Source organism: Nerophis ophidion, linkage group LG17 (assembly GCF_033978795.1).
Source record: "Nerophis ophidion isolate RoL-2023_Sa linkage group LG17, RoL_Noph_v1.0, whole genome shotgun sequence".
In the NCBI taxonomy this organism is placed as follows: Eukaryota; Metazoa; Chordata; class Actinopteri; order Syngnathiformes; family Syngnathidae; genus Nerophis; species Nerophis ophidion.
This window is the reverse complement of record NC_084627.1, coordinates 1,405,622-1,423,369: the sequence shown is the minus strand read 5'-3', so window position 1 is coordinate 1,423,369 and position 17,748 is coordinate 1,405,622. Positions and strand designations below refer to the sequence as shown.

The 17,748-nt window shown below is 41.8% G+C and overlaps 1 protein-coding gene across 3 annotated transcripts in view; it reads right to left on the bottom strand.

Annotated features, from left to right (window-relative positions):
• The window catches only part of arvcfa (ARVCF delta catenin family member a), a 63,884-nt gene that overhangs the window by 20,595 nt on the left and 25,541 nt on the right, over positions 1-17,748 (bottom strand). For all 3 annotated transcript variants that reach the window (XM_061875695.1, XM_061875694.1, XM_061875693.1), the window contains exons 3-8: positions 15,325-15,842; positions 14,781-15,259; positions 9,198-9,381; positions 8,966-9,083; positions 4,712-4,880; positions 690-707 (exon numbers count right to left, since the gene is read on the bottom strand). In XM_061875695.1, coding sequence (XP_061731679.1) covers positions 690-707; positions 4,712-4,880; positions 8,966-9,083; positions 9,198-9,381; positions 14,781-15,259; positions 15,325-15,842 — 1,486 coding nt within the window. The remainder of the gene's footprint in view (positions 1-689; positions 708-4,711; positions 4,881-8,965; positions 9,084-9,197; positions 9,382-14,780; positions 15,260-15,324; positions 15,843-17,748) is intronic.

Sequence of the window (17,748 nt, the reverse complement as noted above, 5' to 3'; positions counted from 1 at the left end):
AAAACTCTAAATGCATTTACAGACCACCAACACACAAAAAGGTAGACATGTCATACTTAATGCGATCGCTCTTCCCGCCAGTTATCAATGATGAATGCCACCAACATCAGGAAATGCTGAACTAGTTTACAGTAGCAATGCAACTAAAGAAAGACGTGTCATTGGTCAGTTGTATTGTGAGGAGGCTAGTAGACATTTTGGCTGTTGGCCAAGCAGGTGAAAGCTAGCATGCTCTGATTGGCAAACCTGCAGGCTGCAGCGTGAGATGGTAGAGAAAGTCTACACGGCCTATATGTTAGGACACCCGCACAATAGGCCAGTAATCAGCACTTAGCTACATGGCACCATTGGGTCACACTGAGGAGAGTATTTTTAAGAGTAAAAAAAATCATCATTTGAGAGGGGAAAAAATGTGAGCCGGTGGGTCATTTCGTCGCAGTAATGCCTGGAGCGGGGCAGGTGCTGATGCGTGGTGTTGCATTTTAATCAGCTCCCTCGCAGCCCACGACGGCATAGAGTGCATACAAAGCAAACAGGCTTAATAAAGGTGATCTGCCAGGGACGGTGCTTCATTTTTTTTTTTTTAACACCGTTTAAAACAACTCCTGTTTCCATCAGACTTGTCGGGTAATGCCAGTTTTCTGTAATTATTGCTTGAAAAACATCATTTAAATATGAAGCAGACTCACCATGACCGAACCACTCCTCTGCAGAGAGAAATATGAGAGATTAGATCATTTGGAGAAAGGCAAACACAATAGAAACTGTAATTTCATAAGTACGTATTCAAATAAGCATGTATTTATTGCAGGATGATTGTCATTTCCCAGCATTTGAAAATCTCATTATATTTCACCTCTAATATCAAGAAAGGACAGGGAGAGTCGATAGATAGGAACAAAGACAAGTCAGACAAATTGCACGCCATCTGTTCCACAGTTCTGCAAGGAGAGTATTAATTTTGTCTGATTTGACAAAAATAGATCAGTAAATTAATATTCCTAAAAAAAAAAGTCTTGATTATGAAATAACTTACACAATTTTACAGCCATTAAAAAAAAGTTAAGATAATTTAAAAAAAAGATGTGTGGTAGGGGGAAAATACAACTAAATTAAAGACATTCAATATAAATTGAAAAATAAATCAATTCTAAATATTTAAAAATTAAAATATTTAAATAAGCAGTGATAAGAATATTGTAAAATTAACACATGCAATATTTTGATAATAATTAATTAATCATTATTTTAATGACAGTATAGAATCAATTCTAAATCATTTTAAATAAATATGTTTGAATAAGCAATGATAAGAATATTGTAAAATTAACACATACAATATTTTTATATTAATAATTAATTAATAATTATAGTATATAATCAATTCTAAATCATTTTAAATAGGTTTAAATAAGCAGTGATAAGAATAGTGTATGATTAACACAGAAAATATTTTTATATTAATAATTAATTAATTATTATTTTGATTACAATATAGAATCAATTCTGAATAATTTCAAATAAATATGTTTAAATAAGCGGTGATAAGAATATTGTAAAACACATACAATATTTTTATATTAATAATTAAATAATCCATTTTCTACCGCTTATTCCCTTTCGGGGTAGCGAGGGGCGCTGGCGCCTATCTCAGCTACAATTGGGCGGAAGGCGGGGTACACCCTGGACAAGTCGCCACCTCATCGCAGGGCCAACACAGATAGACAGACAACATTCACACTCAATATTTATTTTAATTATAGTATATAATCAATTCTAAATCATTTTAAATAGGTTTAAATAAGCAGTGATAAGAATATTGTACGATTAACACATAAAATATTTTGATATTAATAATTAATTAATCATTATTTTAATTACAATATAGAATCAATTCTAAATCATTTTAAATAAATATGTTTAAATAAGCAACGATAAGAATATTGTACGATCAACACAAACTATTTTGATGATAATAATTAATGTATCACTATTTTAATTACAATATAGAATCAATTCTAAATCATTTTAAATAAATATGTTTAAATAAGCAGTGATAAGGATATTGTACAATTAACACAAAACACTTTGACATTAATAATTATTTAATAAGTATTTTAGTTATAAAATCGAATCATTCTAATGGGAATTTGATTTTTTAAATTGTTTTTCCAACCCAAAATAATAAAAATGCAAAACAAACATTTTAAAGTCGGCAAAATAAAAGTGTCAAAACAAAAGATTGAAAAGGAAAAATGCAACTAAATTAAATACATAAAAACATTTGGAATAATAGATTATTTTAAATAAATATATTCAAATAAGGCTTCATCACCACCATTAAAATACAATTAAAATAGTTTAAATAAGCAGTAAAATGGCAATAGTGTTAAATATAAGTTTAAGTTAAAGTACCAATGATTGTCACACACACACTATGTGTGGTGAAATTTGTCCTCTGCATTTGACCCATCACCTTGTTCACCCCCTGGGAGGTGAAGGGAGCAGTGGGCAGCAGCGGTGCCACGCCCGGGAATTATTTTTGGTGATTTAAACCTCAATTCCAACCCTTGATGCTGAGCGGCAAGCAGGGAGATAATGGGTCCCATTTTTTATAGTCTTTGGTATGACTCGGCCAGGGTTTAAAACACACGACCTACCCATCTCAGGGCGGACACTTCCTGTCATGTTCTGTGGTCACGTTTTGTTCAGTTATGTTCTGTTGGTTTAAGACTCTTTTTAGTTCCTGTTCACGCTCCATTGTTTTGTCACCATGACGACCGATTAGTTCACCTTTACTAATTTGGACTCACACACCTGATTTGTTTAGGACTCACGCACCTGTGTTAATCATGTCACTATCATTTGAGCTTGTAGTTGCCAGTCATTGTTGTTGCTCCATGCTCTGTTCACTCTGGTTATGTATCGCTCTGCTCATTTCCTTCCAAGTAAGTTTGGTTTATTCATGTCACGTTTAGTCTTTTGTTTCAAATCCATAGTTTTGCCTTCGTGGTAGTTTTTATTTTTCAGCCAAGTTTGTTCTCCGCCTTAGTTTGCACTTTTTTTTATAGATAAATTAAAATATGTCTTTACCTTCACGCCATGTCCCGTCACCTTCCTTTGTATTCCGGGAAAACAAACCACACCATAGTCCACGATCTGTCACTAGCCACTAGGCAACTGAGTATTAGTAGAATATAAGACTATAAAAATGGGACCCATTACCTCCCTGTTTGGCACTCAGCATCAAGGGTAGGAATTGGGGGTTAAATCACCAAAAATGATTCCCAGGCGTGGCCACCGCTGCTGCCCACTGCTCCCCTCACCTCCCAAGATCACCCCAGGATGCACAAGGACCAGACAGGCAGGAATAGCAGGTAGAAGCTTGGTTTAATACAAAAATAAAATAACACTAATACAAAAGGGCAAAAGAAAAGGCGTGCCGAACGCACGGTAAGCGAAGCTAAAACTTAGCATAGAGTCCAAAAAGTCCAAAATGACTTGCCGAGCGCACGAGAAGCTAAGGCGAAACGTAGCACGAGTATACACAAAGACGAAATACCAACGAGAGTGTTGCATGGAGCAAACAACGAATCAAGACTGAACAAAGGGAGAAGGCAGGCTTGAATACAAGGAGACAGTAATTTTAAAACAGGTGTGGGTCAAAAAACCAGAGCAGGTGGAACAAATACGAAACCATAGTAACCAGATAAATCAGGAAGAGCAAAACTAGGGATCGGAAGAGTCCAAACACAAACAGGAAACACAAAAGGACTCAGAAACCAAAACAATATATGATCCGGGCGGCGGATGATAACAATTTGCAAACTGTGAATTATATTTATTTATTTATTTATGTTAACTAAATGAACATGTTTATGTATCAAATTAAAAAACACATTCGATTGCTTCTAAATAAAGATAATACAAATGTGTTAACCTGTCCAATGGATTGTTGATATTTAGGGGAAAAATCCCAAAATAAATAAATGGGTTGTACTTGTATAGCGCTTTTCCACCTTCAAGGTACTCAAAGCGCTTTGACACTACTTCCACATTTACCCATTCACACACACATTCACACACTGATGGAGGGAGCTGCCATGCAAGGCGCCAACCAGCACCCATCAGGAGCAAGGGTGAAGTGTCTTGCTCAGGACACAACGGACGCGACGAAGTTGGTACTAGGTGGGATTTGAACCAGTGACCCTCGGGTTGCGCGCGGCCACTCTTCCAATGCGCCACGCCGTCCCCAATCTAAATCTAAACATTTATTTTATATAAAAAAAAATATAAGCAAAGAAGTGAAACTCCTATATTGCTTTTAACACATTATTCTCCATTTGTTCCCTAATGATATTTCATATTGATTTTCCCTGCCTCATCTCATCTCCAACCTCCTTTTCTTTTTAATTGCTCGTATATTTTCCTATTATTTTTACGGTCTCCTCTGTTATCTTCCGGATGAGTCAGTCGCTTCTCTTTTTTTTTTTCCTTCTTCCATAGCTCCCAAAAAGTTTGTGCCTCTTGACAAATGACTGTTATACTTTTTTTTTTTTTTTTTTTTTCCTATTGAGTAGGATGACCCCCTGCAGTCCTGCAAATGAATCACGGTGCAGGCCCCGGAATAACAAGGCAACCCCAAGCCGCGATGATCAAAGTTGCCACGATTCATCAGACGTCATGTGATACATTTGATAAACGCACGCACCTTTGGGTCTTTTGCCTCCGAAGCAGTCGGGCTCGCTCTTCTTCTTGTGAGGCCCCACTGACCTCATCAGCTGAGTGACGTGAGGCTCCTGGAGGCGCTCCACTCCCGCCACCTCCTTGTGGACGTGGTAGGAAAGGTTCCTCAGGATGCACACGCAGTTCTCCACCGACTAAACGGGAGATAATGAAGGAAGGATGAAGCATCATCAATGACACGTCTCATTAATTAAACTGCCCTTTGGAATATTCCAAGCTGGGTAATATGAATATGTACATGGTGGGTGTGTGTGTGTGCAGAGATGCGCATCACATTGCATTTGGCAGCTCTGGCGCAGTCTCAATTAACGTGATGGAGTGTGAAGCTTTAATGACACATAAAAGTAATGCTTCCTGACTTGCAGCCAACAGGATTTTAACATTTGCTCCCACCCAGTGGCTGCATCCGAAACAACGTCACCGCAATGAGATGTGACACTTCCCCCTCCCTCCAGTCCACGTGCACACACACCGACTCCATCTTTTACCAGCAAACCGATTCTACACTAAGAGCTTCGTTTAAAAAAAAAAAAAAAACATCATGCGGTAGAATTGTTTTTGATAAGCGATGTCCAACGCTCCCTTTAAAGGCCTACTGAAACCCACTACTACCCACCACGCAGTCTGATAGTTTTTATATCAATGATGAAATATTAACATTGCAACACGTGCCAATACGGCTTTTTTAGTTTACTAAATTACAATTTTAAATTTCCCGGGAGTTTCGTCTTGAAAATGTCGCGGAATGATGACGTGTACGCAAGACGTCACACGTTTTTTGGAAGTATGAGCGCTGCACACACACACAGCTAAAAGTCGTCTGCTTTAAAGACATAATTACACAGTATTTTGGACATCTGTGTTGCTGAATCTTTCGCAATTTGTTCAATTAATAATGGAGAAGTCACAGTAGAAAGATGGAGTTGGGAAGCTTTTGGCTTTAGCCACACAAACACACGGTGATTCCTTGTTTAAAATTCCCGGAGCTGACACTTTCCTATGGATCACAGTGAACATGGATCCCAACCTAATGTCAACCAGCAGGTTTCGGTGAGAAAATTGGAAAAAAGTCAGTTCTTACCGGAGAAAAGTTGAGATTGTGCCGTCCATAGCTGCCGTCGACTCCCCTGAGACACTACGCGTCAAGACACCCGTGGAGACACCCTTCCGACTATCAGGTACTATTTAACTCACTAAAACTCTAGCAACACAATAGAAAGATAAGGGATTTCCCAGAATTATCCTAGTAAATGTGTCTAAAAACATCGAAATCCGTCCCGATGCAAAAAATTTCTAACTTGTTTTTTTTTTTTTTTTTTCTAGTCCGTCGCTATCAATATCCTCAAACACGAATCTTTCATCCTCGCTCAAATTAATGGGAAAATTGTCGTTTTCTCGGTCCGAATAGCACTTTTTGTAGGAGGCTCCCATTAAAAACAATGTGAATATGTGAGGAGCCATCAACGGGTTATGTCATCGTCTGCGACTTCCGGTAAAGGCAGGGAATTTTTCTTAACACCGAAAGTTGCGAACTTTATCGTGGATGTTCTCTACTAAGTCCTTTCAGCAAAAATATGGCAATATCGCGAAATGATCAAGTATGACACATAGAATGGACCTGCTATCCCCGTTTAATAAGAAGATCTCATTTCAGTAGGCCTTTAAGGTGCGCGCCTGAGCAGTCGCGCACTGCTCAAGGGTCCTCTGCCCACACAAAATCAAGTCCCATCTGAAATCTAAACAAAATAAACACATCATTTATTGTGTGAACGCTCCATGGCTACTCATCTACCTCCAGGCCATGCTATGCTGTCCATACCACGTAAGTTTTTGTTCTTTATGCCACAGTGCAAGTTTTTGTTTCCTGTTCATAGTTTTGCAGCTTTTGTGCTAGTCTTTTGTTTTTTTGTAGCCAAGTGTTCGTACCTCCTTGTGAGCGCCCTTTGTTTGCCTTTTCTTTTGTAATTTACTAGATTGGCAACACTAAATTGGCCCTAGTGCAGGGGTCGGGAACGTTTTTGGCTGAGAGAGCCAAGAATCCAAATATTTTAAGAAGTATTTCCGTAAAAATATTTTTTTCAACACTGAACACAACTAAACGTGTGCATTTTTAAGTAAGACCACCATTTGTAGAGTATAATAGGTTTCTTATTCTTTGAAATAACATTGTTATTCTGAAGCTAACTGTGGAGGGAGCGTGGCCTGCAGGCCTGCAGCGAAGCGGGGTGTGCCAGGACCGGCTTTGAAATCAGCGACAGGTGCGTAGAAGGTCCACCAGGACCTTGTTATCTAACCACCTGTCGCTCTGTTATAAGCAGCAGCCAGGAGGAGAGACAGGGTTGGCGCTGGAGCCAGAGTACGAGCGAGAACGAAAGAGAAAAAGATCATTGCTGGAAAGCAATTGAGATACTTATTGAAAAATTAAAAAAATATAGTAACCCTGAAACAGGCTCTTATGTCGGTGCTTGGTGGTCTGAAGAACCCCCAGGAGGGCAAACCCTAAACTAACTAATAATAAATAAATCACTTCTTTCACTTAATGCAACTTCTTGAACTAGTGCGGTAGAAAAAGGATGGATGGATTCAAATGCATGAGCATGTTTTATATTTTGAACTTTAATTTTAAAACTTTAATTACAAGTGGAAGTAGTCATTACTTATCGTGTTAAGCAGTGTCAGCTCAGATTTATCCGAGAGCCAGATGCAGTCATCAAAAGAGCCACATCTGGCTCGCGAGCCATAGGTTCCCTACCCCTGCCCGAGTGTGGGAATGTGAGTGTGAATGTTGTCCGTCTATCTGTGTTGGCCCTGCGATGAGGTGGCGACTTGTCCAGGGTGTACCCCGCCTTCCGCCCGATTGTAGCTGAGATAGGCGCCAGCGGCCCCCGCGACCCCAAAAGGGAATAAGCGGTAGAAAATGGATGGATAGAGCATTAAATAAGATGTACTCACATTCATGTCTCGCTCGTGCCAACTATCCTTTGCGTCGCAGAAACAATCCACGACCAAGTCCCTGTTTGACAGTAGTTCCATCCATTTTTTTTATTGCTAGTCCCTTACGGGATTGCTGGAGCCTATCTCGAGTTGCTGAAATTACCATGTAAAATCCATCCATCCATCCATTTTCTACCGCTTATTCCCTTGTGGGGTTTCGGGGGGCGCTGGCGCCTATCTCAGCTACAATCGGGCGGAAGGCGGGGTACACCCTGGACAAGTCGCCACCTCATCGCAGGGCCAACACAGATAGACAGACAACATTCACACTCACATTCACACACTAGGGCCAATTTAGTGTTGCCAATCAACCTATCCCCAGGTGCATGTCTTTGGAAGTGGGAGGAAGCCGGAGTACCCGGAGGGAACCCACGCATTCACGGGGAGAACATGCAAACTCCACACAGAAAGATCCCGAGCCTGGATTTGAACCCAGGACTGCAGGAACTTCGTATTGTGAGGCAGACGCACTAACCCGTCTGCCACCGTGAAGCCAAAAATAATAATAAATAATAATAATAATAATATATATTTTTTTAATTAAATCAACATAAAAAACACAATATACACTTACAAATAGTGCACCAACCACAAAAAACTCCCTTTTTCATGACAAAAACGTCCTTTTTTCATGACAAAAACGTCCTTTTTTTCATGACAAAGAAGAAAAAAAAAGAAAAGAAAAAAAGGACACCCTCCCCCCCCCGGGCCGCGGGACAAATTATTAAGCGTTGACCGGTCCGCGGATACAAAAAGGTTGGGGACCACTGCCTTACGGGATTGCTGGAGCCTATCTCGAGTTGCTGAAATGACCATGTAAAATCGCTAATGCTTATAGTCTGTCTATGGCACATCCCATGTTAATTAGCATCAAGCGAGCACATTTTGGAGTGGAGCCTTACTTTGCGTTCAAGCCTTTTCTACCAAGCATACTTGCTTTGTAGTTGTTGAAAAATTGCAACGTTACTTTGGCTGAGTCCGCTGGAGTGATTGTTTCCTTTGACCGCTTTTTAGTCTGCAACCAGCAGAGGCGCTGTTTCAACTCGCTAAACACCACATCACCTATGGGAGGGGTAGCACTAGTCTGGTTGCCACGACACTGGCGTGGAAACAGGATTGCAGAACATTCAGGAAGCGTCTCCCTCATCATAACAATCACCAGGAAACAAAAAGATGGCCCGCACCCTGATAAAATGAAGAAACCCGCAGCAGTGTGACGACCGACCTTGTTGTCCGTGTCCTTGTTGACCACCGCCGAGTGAAGCGCGTGAAGGAGAGCATCCACCAGTCCTTCACACTCCCTCAGCTGCTGTCGAGCCTCGGCTCCGTCCGAGCTGACGTTTCTACGGCAACAACATCATCTTTCATCAAAAAGTACAAAAAAGGGGACGCCTCGTCCATCACGGGTAAGGAATTTGAACAATCCCTGTCATTTACTGTCCTGCAGCGGGCGGTACCTCAGACATCCCGACGTGTTCTTAAAGACGGTGGTCCACTCGGCGCTGTGGCGCTTAGACGGGTCGCCGGGGTCTCTCCTCCAGCCCGAGTGAGGGATGATGATTTCGTCGTTGAGCGTTTGAAGGCCCTGGTTGATGACCATCATCTTCAGAGGCTCGTGGGAGGAGAGGTTCCACAGAGTGCCTGCACGGGGGGGGGGAACAAGAACATGGTAATGACTATCTGGTGGCTTGGAGGCAACGTTGTTTTTTAATAGATTCGTAACAACAGCTGCGCCTGTCTGCAACAGATCACTCCTCCCACCAGTTATTCATAACAGCTTCTACAAACTCCGTTTCCATATGAGTTGGGAAATTGTGTTAGATGTAAATATAAACGGAATACAATAATTTGCAAATAATTTTCAACCCATATTCAGTTGAATATGCTTCAAAGACAACATATTTGATGTTCAAACTGAATAAAAAAATTTTTTTTTGCAAATAATCATTAACTTTACAATTTGATGCCAGCAACACGTGACAAAGAAAATGGGAAAGGTGGCAAAAAATACTGATAAAGCTGAGGAATGCTCATTAAACACTTAATTGGAACATCCCACAGGTGTGCAGGCTAATTGGGAACAGGTGGGTGCCATGATTGGGTATAAAAACAGCTTCCCAAAAAATGCTCAGTCCTTCACAAGAAAGGATGACGCGAGGTACACCCCTTTGTCCACGACTGCGTGAGCAAATAGTCAAATAGTTTAAGAACAACGTTTCTCAAAGTGCAATTGCAAGAAATTTAGGGATTTCAACATCTACGGTTCATAATATCATCAAAAGCTTCAGAGGATCTGGAGAAATCACTCCACGTAAGCGGCATGGCCGGAAACCAGCAATGAATGACCGTGACCTTCGATCCACTGTATCAAAAACCGACATCAATCTCTAAAGGATATCACCACATGGGCTCAGGAACACTTCAGAAAACCACTGTCACTAAATACAGTTCGTCGCTAAACCCATAAGTGCAAGTTAAAGCTCTACTATGCAAAGCGAAAGCCATTTATCAACAACATCCAGAAACGCCGCCGGCTTCTCTGGGCCCGAGATCATCTAAGATGGACTGATGCAAAGTGGAAAAGTGTTCTGTGGTCTAACGAATCAACATTTAAAATTTTTGGGAAAATATTCGACATCGTGTCATCTGGACCAAAGAGGAAGCAAACCATCCAGACTGTTATCGATTCAAAGTTCAAAAGCCAGAATCTGTGATGATATGGGGGTGCATTAGTGCCCAAGGCATGGGTAACTTACACATCTGTGAAGGCACCGTTAATGTTGAAAGGTACATACAGGTTTTGGAACAACATATGCTGCCATCTAAGCGCTGTCTTTTTTCATGGACGCCCCTGCTTATTTCAGCAAGACAATGCCAAGCCACATTCAGCACGTGTTACAACAGCGTGGCTTCGTAAAAAAAGAGTGCGGGTACTTTCCTGGCCCGCCTGCAGTCCAGACCTGTCTCCCATGGAAAATGTGTGGCGCATTATGAAGCGTAAAATACGACAGCAGAGACCCCGGACTGTTGAAGGACTGAAGCTCTACATAAAACAAGAATGGGAAAGAATTCCACTTTCAAAGCTTCAACAATTAGTTTCCTCAGTTCCCAAACGTTTATTGAGTGTTGTTAAAAGAAAAGGTGATGTAACACAGTGGTGAACATGCCCTTTCCCAACTACTTTGGCATGTGTTGCAGCCATGGAATTCTAGGTTAATTATTATTTGCAAAAAATAATAAAGTTTATGAGTTTGAACATCGAATGTATTGTCTTTGTAGTGCATTCAACTGAATATGGGTTGAAAAGGATTTGCAAATCATTGTGTTCCGTTTATTTTTACATCTAACACAATTTCCCAACTCATATGGAAACAGGGTTTGTAAAAAAAAAAGACTCAAAATAATCCAGTCACTGACCACAGGACGTTAGCTCACACACAAGCACATTGGCAATGGAAACGTAGACGTGTCATGCAGCATAATTAATGTGATCACGCCTCCCACCAGTTATTAGTAATAGCCACCACCTTGCAGATAAAAAAGACTCAAAATAATCCAGTCACTGACCACAGGACGCTGGCTCACACACAAGCACATCAGAATTAGAAACTTAGATGTGTCATGCAGTATATTTAAAGGGATCACTCCTTCCACCAGTTATTAATAATAGCCACCACCTTGCAAATAAAAAATAACTACTCAAAATAATCCTGTCACTGACCACAGGTTGTTAGCACACACACAAGTACATTGGCATTGGAAATGTACACATGTCATGCTGTATAATTAAAGGGATCACTCATTCCACAAGTTATTAATAATAGCCACCACCTTGCTAATAAAAAAATAACTACTCAAAATAATCCTGTCACTGACCCCGGGACGCTAGCTCACACACAAGCACATTGGCGTTGGAAACGTACACGTGTCATGCAGTATAATTAAAGGGATCACTCATTCCACAAGTTATTAATAATAGCCACCACCTTGCTAATAAAAAAATAACTACTCAAAATAATCCTGTCACTGACCCCGGGACGCTAGCTCACACACAAGCACATTGGCATTGGAAACGTACACGTGTCATGCAGTATAATTAATGTGATCACTCCTCCCACCAGTTATTAATAATAGCCATTACCTTGCAAATTAAAAAGACTAAAAAATAATCGTCACAGATCATACGAGGCTCGCTTGTACACAATCACATTGGCATTGGAAACGTACCCGTATCATACAGTATAACTCATGTGATCACTCCTCCCACCAGTTATTAATAATAGCCACCACCTTGCAAATAAAAAGACTCAAAATAATCCAGTCACTGACCACAGGACGCTGGCTCACACACAAGCACATCAGAGTTAGAAACGTAGATGTGTCATGCAGTATAATTAAAGGGATCACTCCTTCCACCAGTTATTAATAATAGCCACCACCTTGCAAATAAAAAATAACTACTCAAAATAATCCTGTCACTGACCACAGGACGCTAGCTCACACACAAGCACATTGGCATTGGAAACGTACATGTGTCATGCAGTATAATTAATGTGATCACTCCTCGCGCCAGTTATTAATAATAGTCATTACCCTGCAAATTAAAATGGCTAAAAAATAATCCTGTCAGAGATCATACGACACTCGCTTGCACAAAATCAAATTTGCATTGGAAACGTGGACGTATCATACAGTATAATTAATGTGATCACTCCTCCCACCAGTCATTAATAATAGTCATCACCGTGTAAATAAATAAAAAAAGACAAAAAAAAATCCAGTCACCGACCATAGGACGCTAGCTCACACACAAGCACAATGGCATTGGAAATGTAGACGTGTCATGCAGTATAATTAATGTGAACACTTCTCACACCAGTTATTAATAATAGCCACCACCTTGCAAATAAAAATATATCCTCAAAATAATCCTGTCACTGACCACAGGACGCTGGCTCACACACAAGCACATTGGCATTGGAAACGTCGACGTATCATACAGCATAATTCATGTGATCACTCCTCCCACCAGTTATTAATAATAGCCACCACCTTGTAAATAAATAAAAAAATACTCTAAATAATCCTGTCACTGACCACAAGACGCTAGCTCACACACAAGCACATTGGCATTGGCAACGTAGACGTGTCATACAGTACAACTAATGTGATCACTCCTCCCACCGGTTATTAATAATAGCCACCACCTTGCTTTATTTGCCTCTGTGTGCGCTTTAAAGGTGCCCTATTCTGCAAAACCAACTTTTCTCACCAATTGGTAGCTGCTGTTGTGCAATTGACATCTGCATAATTTGTAATCGAACCGTGCATTGCGGCGATATTTATAAAATAATCTTGCCTTCCTTTCTCCTTCGAGCTGGAATGTGCACAATTGGTGACGTCACAAATCGGGTCCTCCGTCTTCGCATTATCCATATATGGTACAAATGTAGCCAAGGTACCTTGCGCCCATCCGCCATTGTAGTCTGCATTGTAGTCAAGAAGTTCCTTATTTTTCTCCAGTTAACACTCAGTGCAGAGATGATGATTGAACATAACCTCATTGTATTGTATTTTCCGGTCTATAAGGAGCACTTAAAACATTTTTTTTCCCTCAAAACTCGACAGTGCGCCTGATAACCAGGTGCGCATAATGTACGGAATAATTCTGGTTTTGCTTACCGACCTCGAAGATCTTTTATTCGGTACATGGTGTAATGATAAGTGTGACCAGTAGATGGCACTCAAACATAAGAGATATGTGTAGATTGCACTGTGATGGCAATATGACTCAAGTAAACAACAACAACACTTTATATGTTCCATTGAAAATATAGAACATTACACACGGCGCTCAAAAATCTATCAAAATGTTTTAGTACGACTTTGGTTGAGCTATGAAGCTGCACCGCTTGTGCTTCAACATAGGAGTATTATTATGGTGTGTGTATAAGGTAAGACATTATCTGGCGTTTTGTTTCGCAATGATATGCAGAAGAACTTTTCTTACCCGCTGGTACCTGCTGATCTGTATTTGGGATCTGCATAAATCCTGAAAAATTGCGCCATTGTAGTCGATTAGCTTTTTTTTCTCAATCTTCTTGTTATGGGACATTCATCCTCCACTGTTGCCATTTCTAATATGAAGTAGTGTAAAGTTTTTACTAATATCCGTCAGGAAACTTGCCACGAAAGCGCTAAAACTTACCAGTGTAGTGAGTTTTCTCCCTGCCCACTGGGTGTGAGTTTTCCTTGCCCTTTTGTGGGTTCTTCCGAGGATGTTGTAGTCGTAATGATGTGTGCAGTCCTTTGAGACATTTGTGATTTGGGGCTATATAAATAAACATTGATTGATTGATTGATTGATTTACATTATTCACCCAAGGAACTTAAGTTTTCGAGAGTTCCGGTCAGACGGTTTTTCACGGGACACATTTATGGTGTTGTTGTTTCCGAATGAGGAGATGCTACTCTGTTATTGATTGAAGTAAAGTCTGAATGTCATTAGAACAGTTAGCTCCATCTTTTGACACTTCTTCCACTCTCGTCCTTGCACGCTACACCGCTACAACAAAGATGACGGGGAGAAGACGCTGCCGAAGGTGAGCCACGTAAAACGGCATCCGGAAGCTACTGTCAGAAAGCGTAAAACATCATCCATGCAACATTTTGACCAAAGAACCACCATTACATGTTATGTAGACCACAAGAAAGTGTTTACAATTTTAGAAAAATAAATAAATAATATGACTCCATTAATGCGGTGCGCTTTATATATGGAAAAAGATAAAAAATAGACCATTTATCGGCTGTGCGCCTTATAATCCGGTGCGCCCTATGGTCCGGAAAGTACGGTAAGTCATTGGCTGGTATATACTGTAGCTCCATTCCGCAAAGATATTTCAGTGAAGGGCGGCCATGTTTTTCGACTGATTTTGATCGAATTTGATACACACGTGTATGTCAATTCCCTGAAGCTGTGTGCCAAGTTTGGTAAAGACATCTTAGAGAAACAAGAACATCACAATATGGATCCAAACCTGTGACTAACTCCTTAACCTCCATGCTGCTGGACTTCCTCAGTAGTCTGACCAAAGCTTGGATGCCGTCACAGTTCTTGATGGCCATTTTGTTGTTGTGGTCCTTCCCGTAGGATATATTCCTCAAGGCCCCGCAGGCCTTTCGGTGGACTTCGGCTTTAGGGTGGTCAAGCAAATCCACCAAGGACGGTACGCCGTTCAGCTGGCGCACCTCTTGCTTGATGCGCTCGTTCTCATAGCACAGGTGCTGCAGGTAGGCAGCGGCGTTGGACTTGACCGGGTCCATCGGGTGGCTGAGCATGGCGATGACCTCGTGAAGATTGGGGTCCCTCCAGCGAGGGTCCCTGCGGATGCTGTCCAGGCTGACCATGCTGCTGCGTTTGTGGGGGAAATGCAGGGTCTGAGCTCGGCACATGGCCTGGAAGAAAGGGTTCAGGTTCCCCTCCAGCTGGGCCATGAAGGCATCGTCATAGCCACCTCTAGAGAAAGAACAGAATAGAAAGTTAGCAAATGGTGACAAAGTCTTTCTGGTTAGTCTTATTACCTGGTTCTGGAAGGCTCTCTGAGGAGCTCCATGGTGGTGATGGGTCGGAAGGGGTGAACCCCGCCCAAGGTAGCGTAAATTCCCGCTGGGTGGTCATTCCTCACGTCTAAAGGATTTTCTGACTGGTTCCCGTCGTCGGCCGTTGCGGGAGCATAGCTGTCCCTCAGGAATGGCAAAGTGTAGTGTGCCCCGGGTTGGAAGTTTTTCGTTGGCCAATAGCCATGGAGGGCGGTGCTGCCACGGGAGAGGCTCCCGTACCGTAAATCCCCTCCCATTGCTCGGTAGCCTTCTGGGATGGGGTACACTCGGTTCTGGTTGTCCAAAGGGACCTGCAGAGGCTCACCAGGCTGAGCTGCGGGGGTTTTGGATGACTGAGAAGATTCAGCGTTTGCCTCGGGGAGTGGTTCGTCTATGTTGGGGTTGTCCTGGTCCGCTTCTGGTACGTTTGATGCCTGAAGGTTCTCCTGCTGCAACTCTTCTGGGCCGTGTTCTGCTTCCTGTTCCACAGCCTTTAACTCCTATGACCGTGGACAACAAAACAAAACTGTTACGTTTCAAGGCCAAACAAGATGTAGACTGTTTACTTTTCATTTAAAGTGCACTGGAGTCCTGCTTATTTCCCATAGCCATGATCACTTATCATCATCATTATCATTTTCTGGCAGGGTGCTCTACCATTCATTAATGAATCCTCACTAATGACTTCCCTTAATTGGGAAAAAGTCGATGTTTGAGTATAATGAGAAAGTCAAGGTATCTTGATCGCACATCAGGCTGTCTGCTTTACATTCAGCTTTCATAGTGAACACCTTAAAGCGTGGGTGTCAAACTCTGGCCCGCGGGGCAAATTTGGCCCGCCGTGTAATTTCTCTTGGCCCCTGAGACAATATCAAATTAACATTAGAGCTGGCCCGCCGCTGTAACACCGCATTCACCGCTAATACTCTTACTTGCCAACCCTCCCGATTTTCCCGGAAGACTCCCGGAGTTCAGTGTCCCTCCCGAATTTCATCCCGGGCAACAATATTGGGGGTGGGCCTTAAAGGTACTGCCTTTGGCGTTCTCTACAACCTGTCGCCAGGTCCGCTTCTCCTCCATACAAACAGCGTGCCGGCCCAGTCACATAATATATGCGGCTTATACACACACACAAGTGAATGCAAGGCATACTTGGTCAACAGGTCACACTGACGGTGGCCGTATAAAAAACTTTAACAATGTTACAAATACGCGCCACACTGTGAACCCACACCAAACAAGAATGACACATTTTGGGAGAACATCCGCACCGTAACACAACATTAACACAACAGAACAAATACCCGCAACCCCTTGCAGCACTAACTCTTCCGGGATGCTACAACATACACCCACCGCTATCACCAAACCCCGTCCACCTCAACCCCGCCGCCGAAAAGAGGCATTCCATTTTTATTTAAATTTTATTTGATATGCCATTGATATTTTTTAATTAGGGCCCGCATGGCCAAAGGACCTATTGAATTTCGTGCGTTTTATTCTTTCTTTCTTTATTATTCTTTATTATTCCGCACCTTCGCACCCTAATTTGACCCCCTTAACGGGCTTCAAAACTCACCAAATTTGACACAAACGTCGGTCTGGCAAACCTTCCCAACTTATTAGGCAACCATCCATCCATCCATCCATCTTCTTCCGCTTATCCGAGGTTGGGTCGTGGGGGCAACAGCCTAAGCAGGGAAACCCAGACTTCCCTCTCCCCAGCCACTTCGTCTAACTCTTCCTGGGGGATCCCGAGGCGTTCCCAGGCCAGCCGGGAGACATAGTCTTCCCAACGTGTCCTTGGTCTTCCCCGTGGCCTCCTACCGGTTGGATGTGCCCTAAACACCTCCCTAGGGAGGCGTTCGGGTGGCATCCTGACCAGATGCCCGAACCACAGAAGTTTTTAATTGATTAACCAAACCCCAAAAATGAAAATTGCGCGCTAGCGCCCCCTAGGAAGAAAAAAAAAACCAGACTGCTTGTAACTTCCATTACGAATGTCGTAGAGACATGAAACAAAAACCTCTATGTAGGACTGACTTAGACCTACTTTTCCAATTAAAAACTTCTATACCTAAAATCCACAGGAAGTTGGCAAAAACCCCTTCAAAACAAAATGTTCGCAAAAAATGCAATTTTTGCCTCTTTGAGCTGTAATTTGACCCCCTTAAAATGCTTCAAAACTCACCAAACTTGACACACACATCAGAACTGGCGGAAAAAACAATCTAATAAAAAAACCAAAACCAAAAACTCAAAATTGCGCTCTAGCGCAATTTTTGAATAAAACACAGAAAAAAACTGCTCCTAGGAAGAAAATACAGACAAAACTGCTTGTAACTTCCGGTAGGAATGCTGGAAAGACATGAAACAAAAACCTTTATGTAGGTCTTACTTAGACCT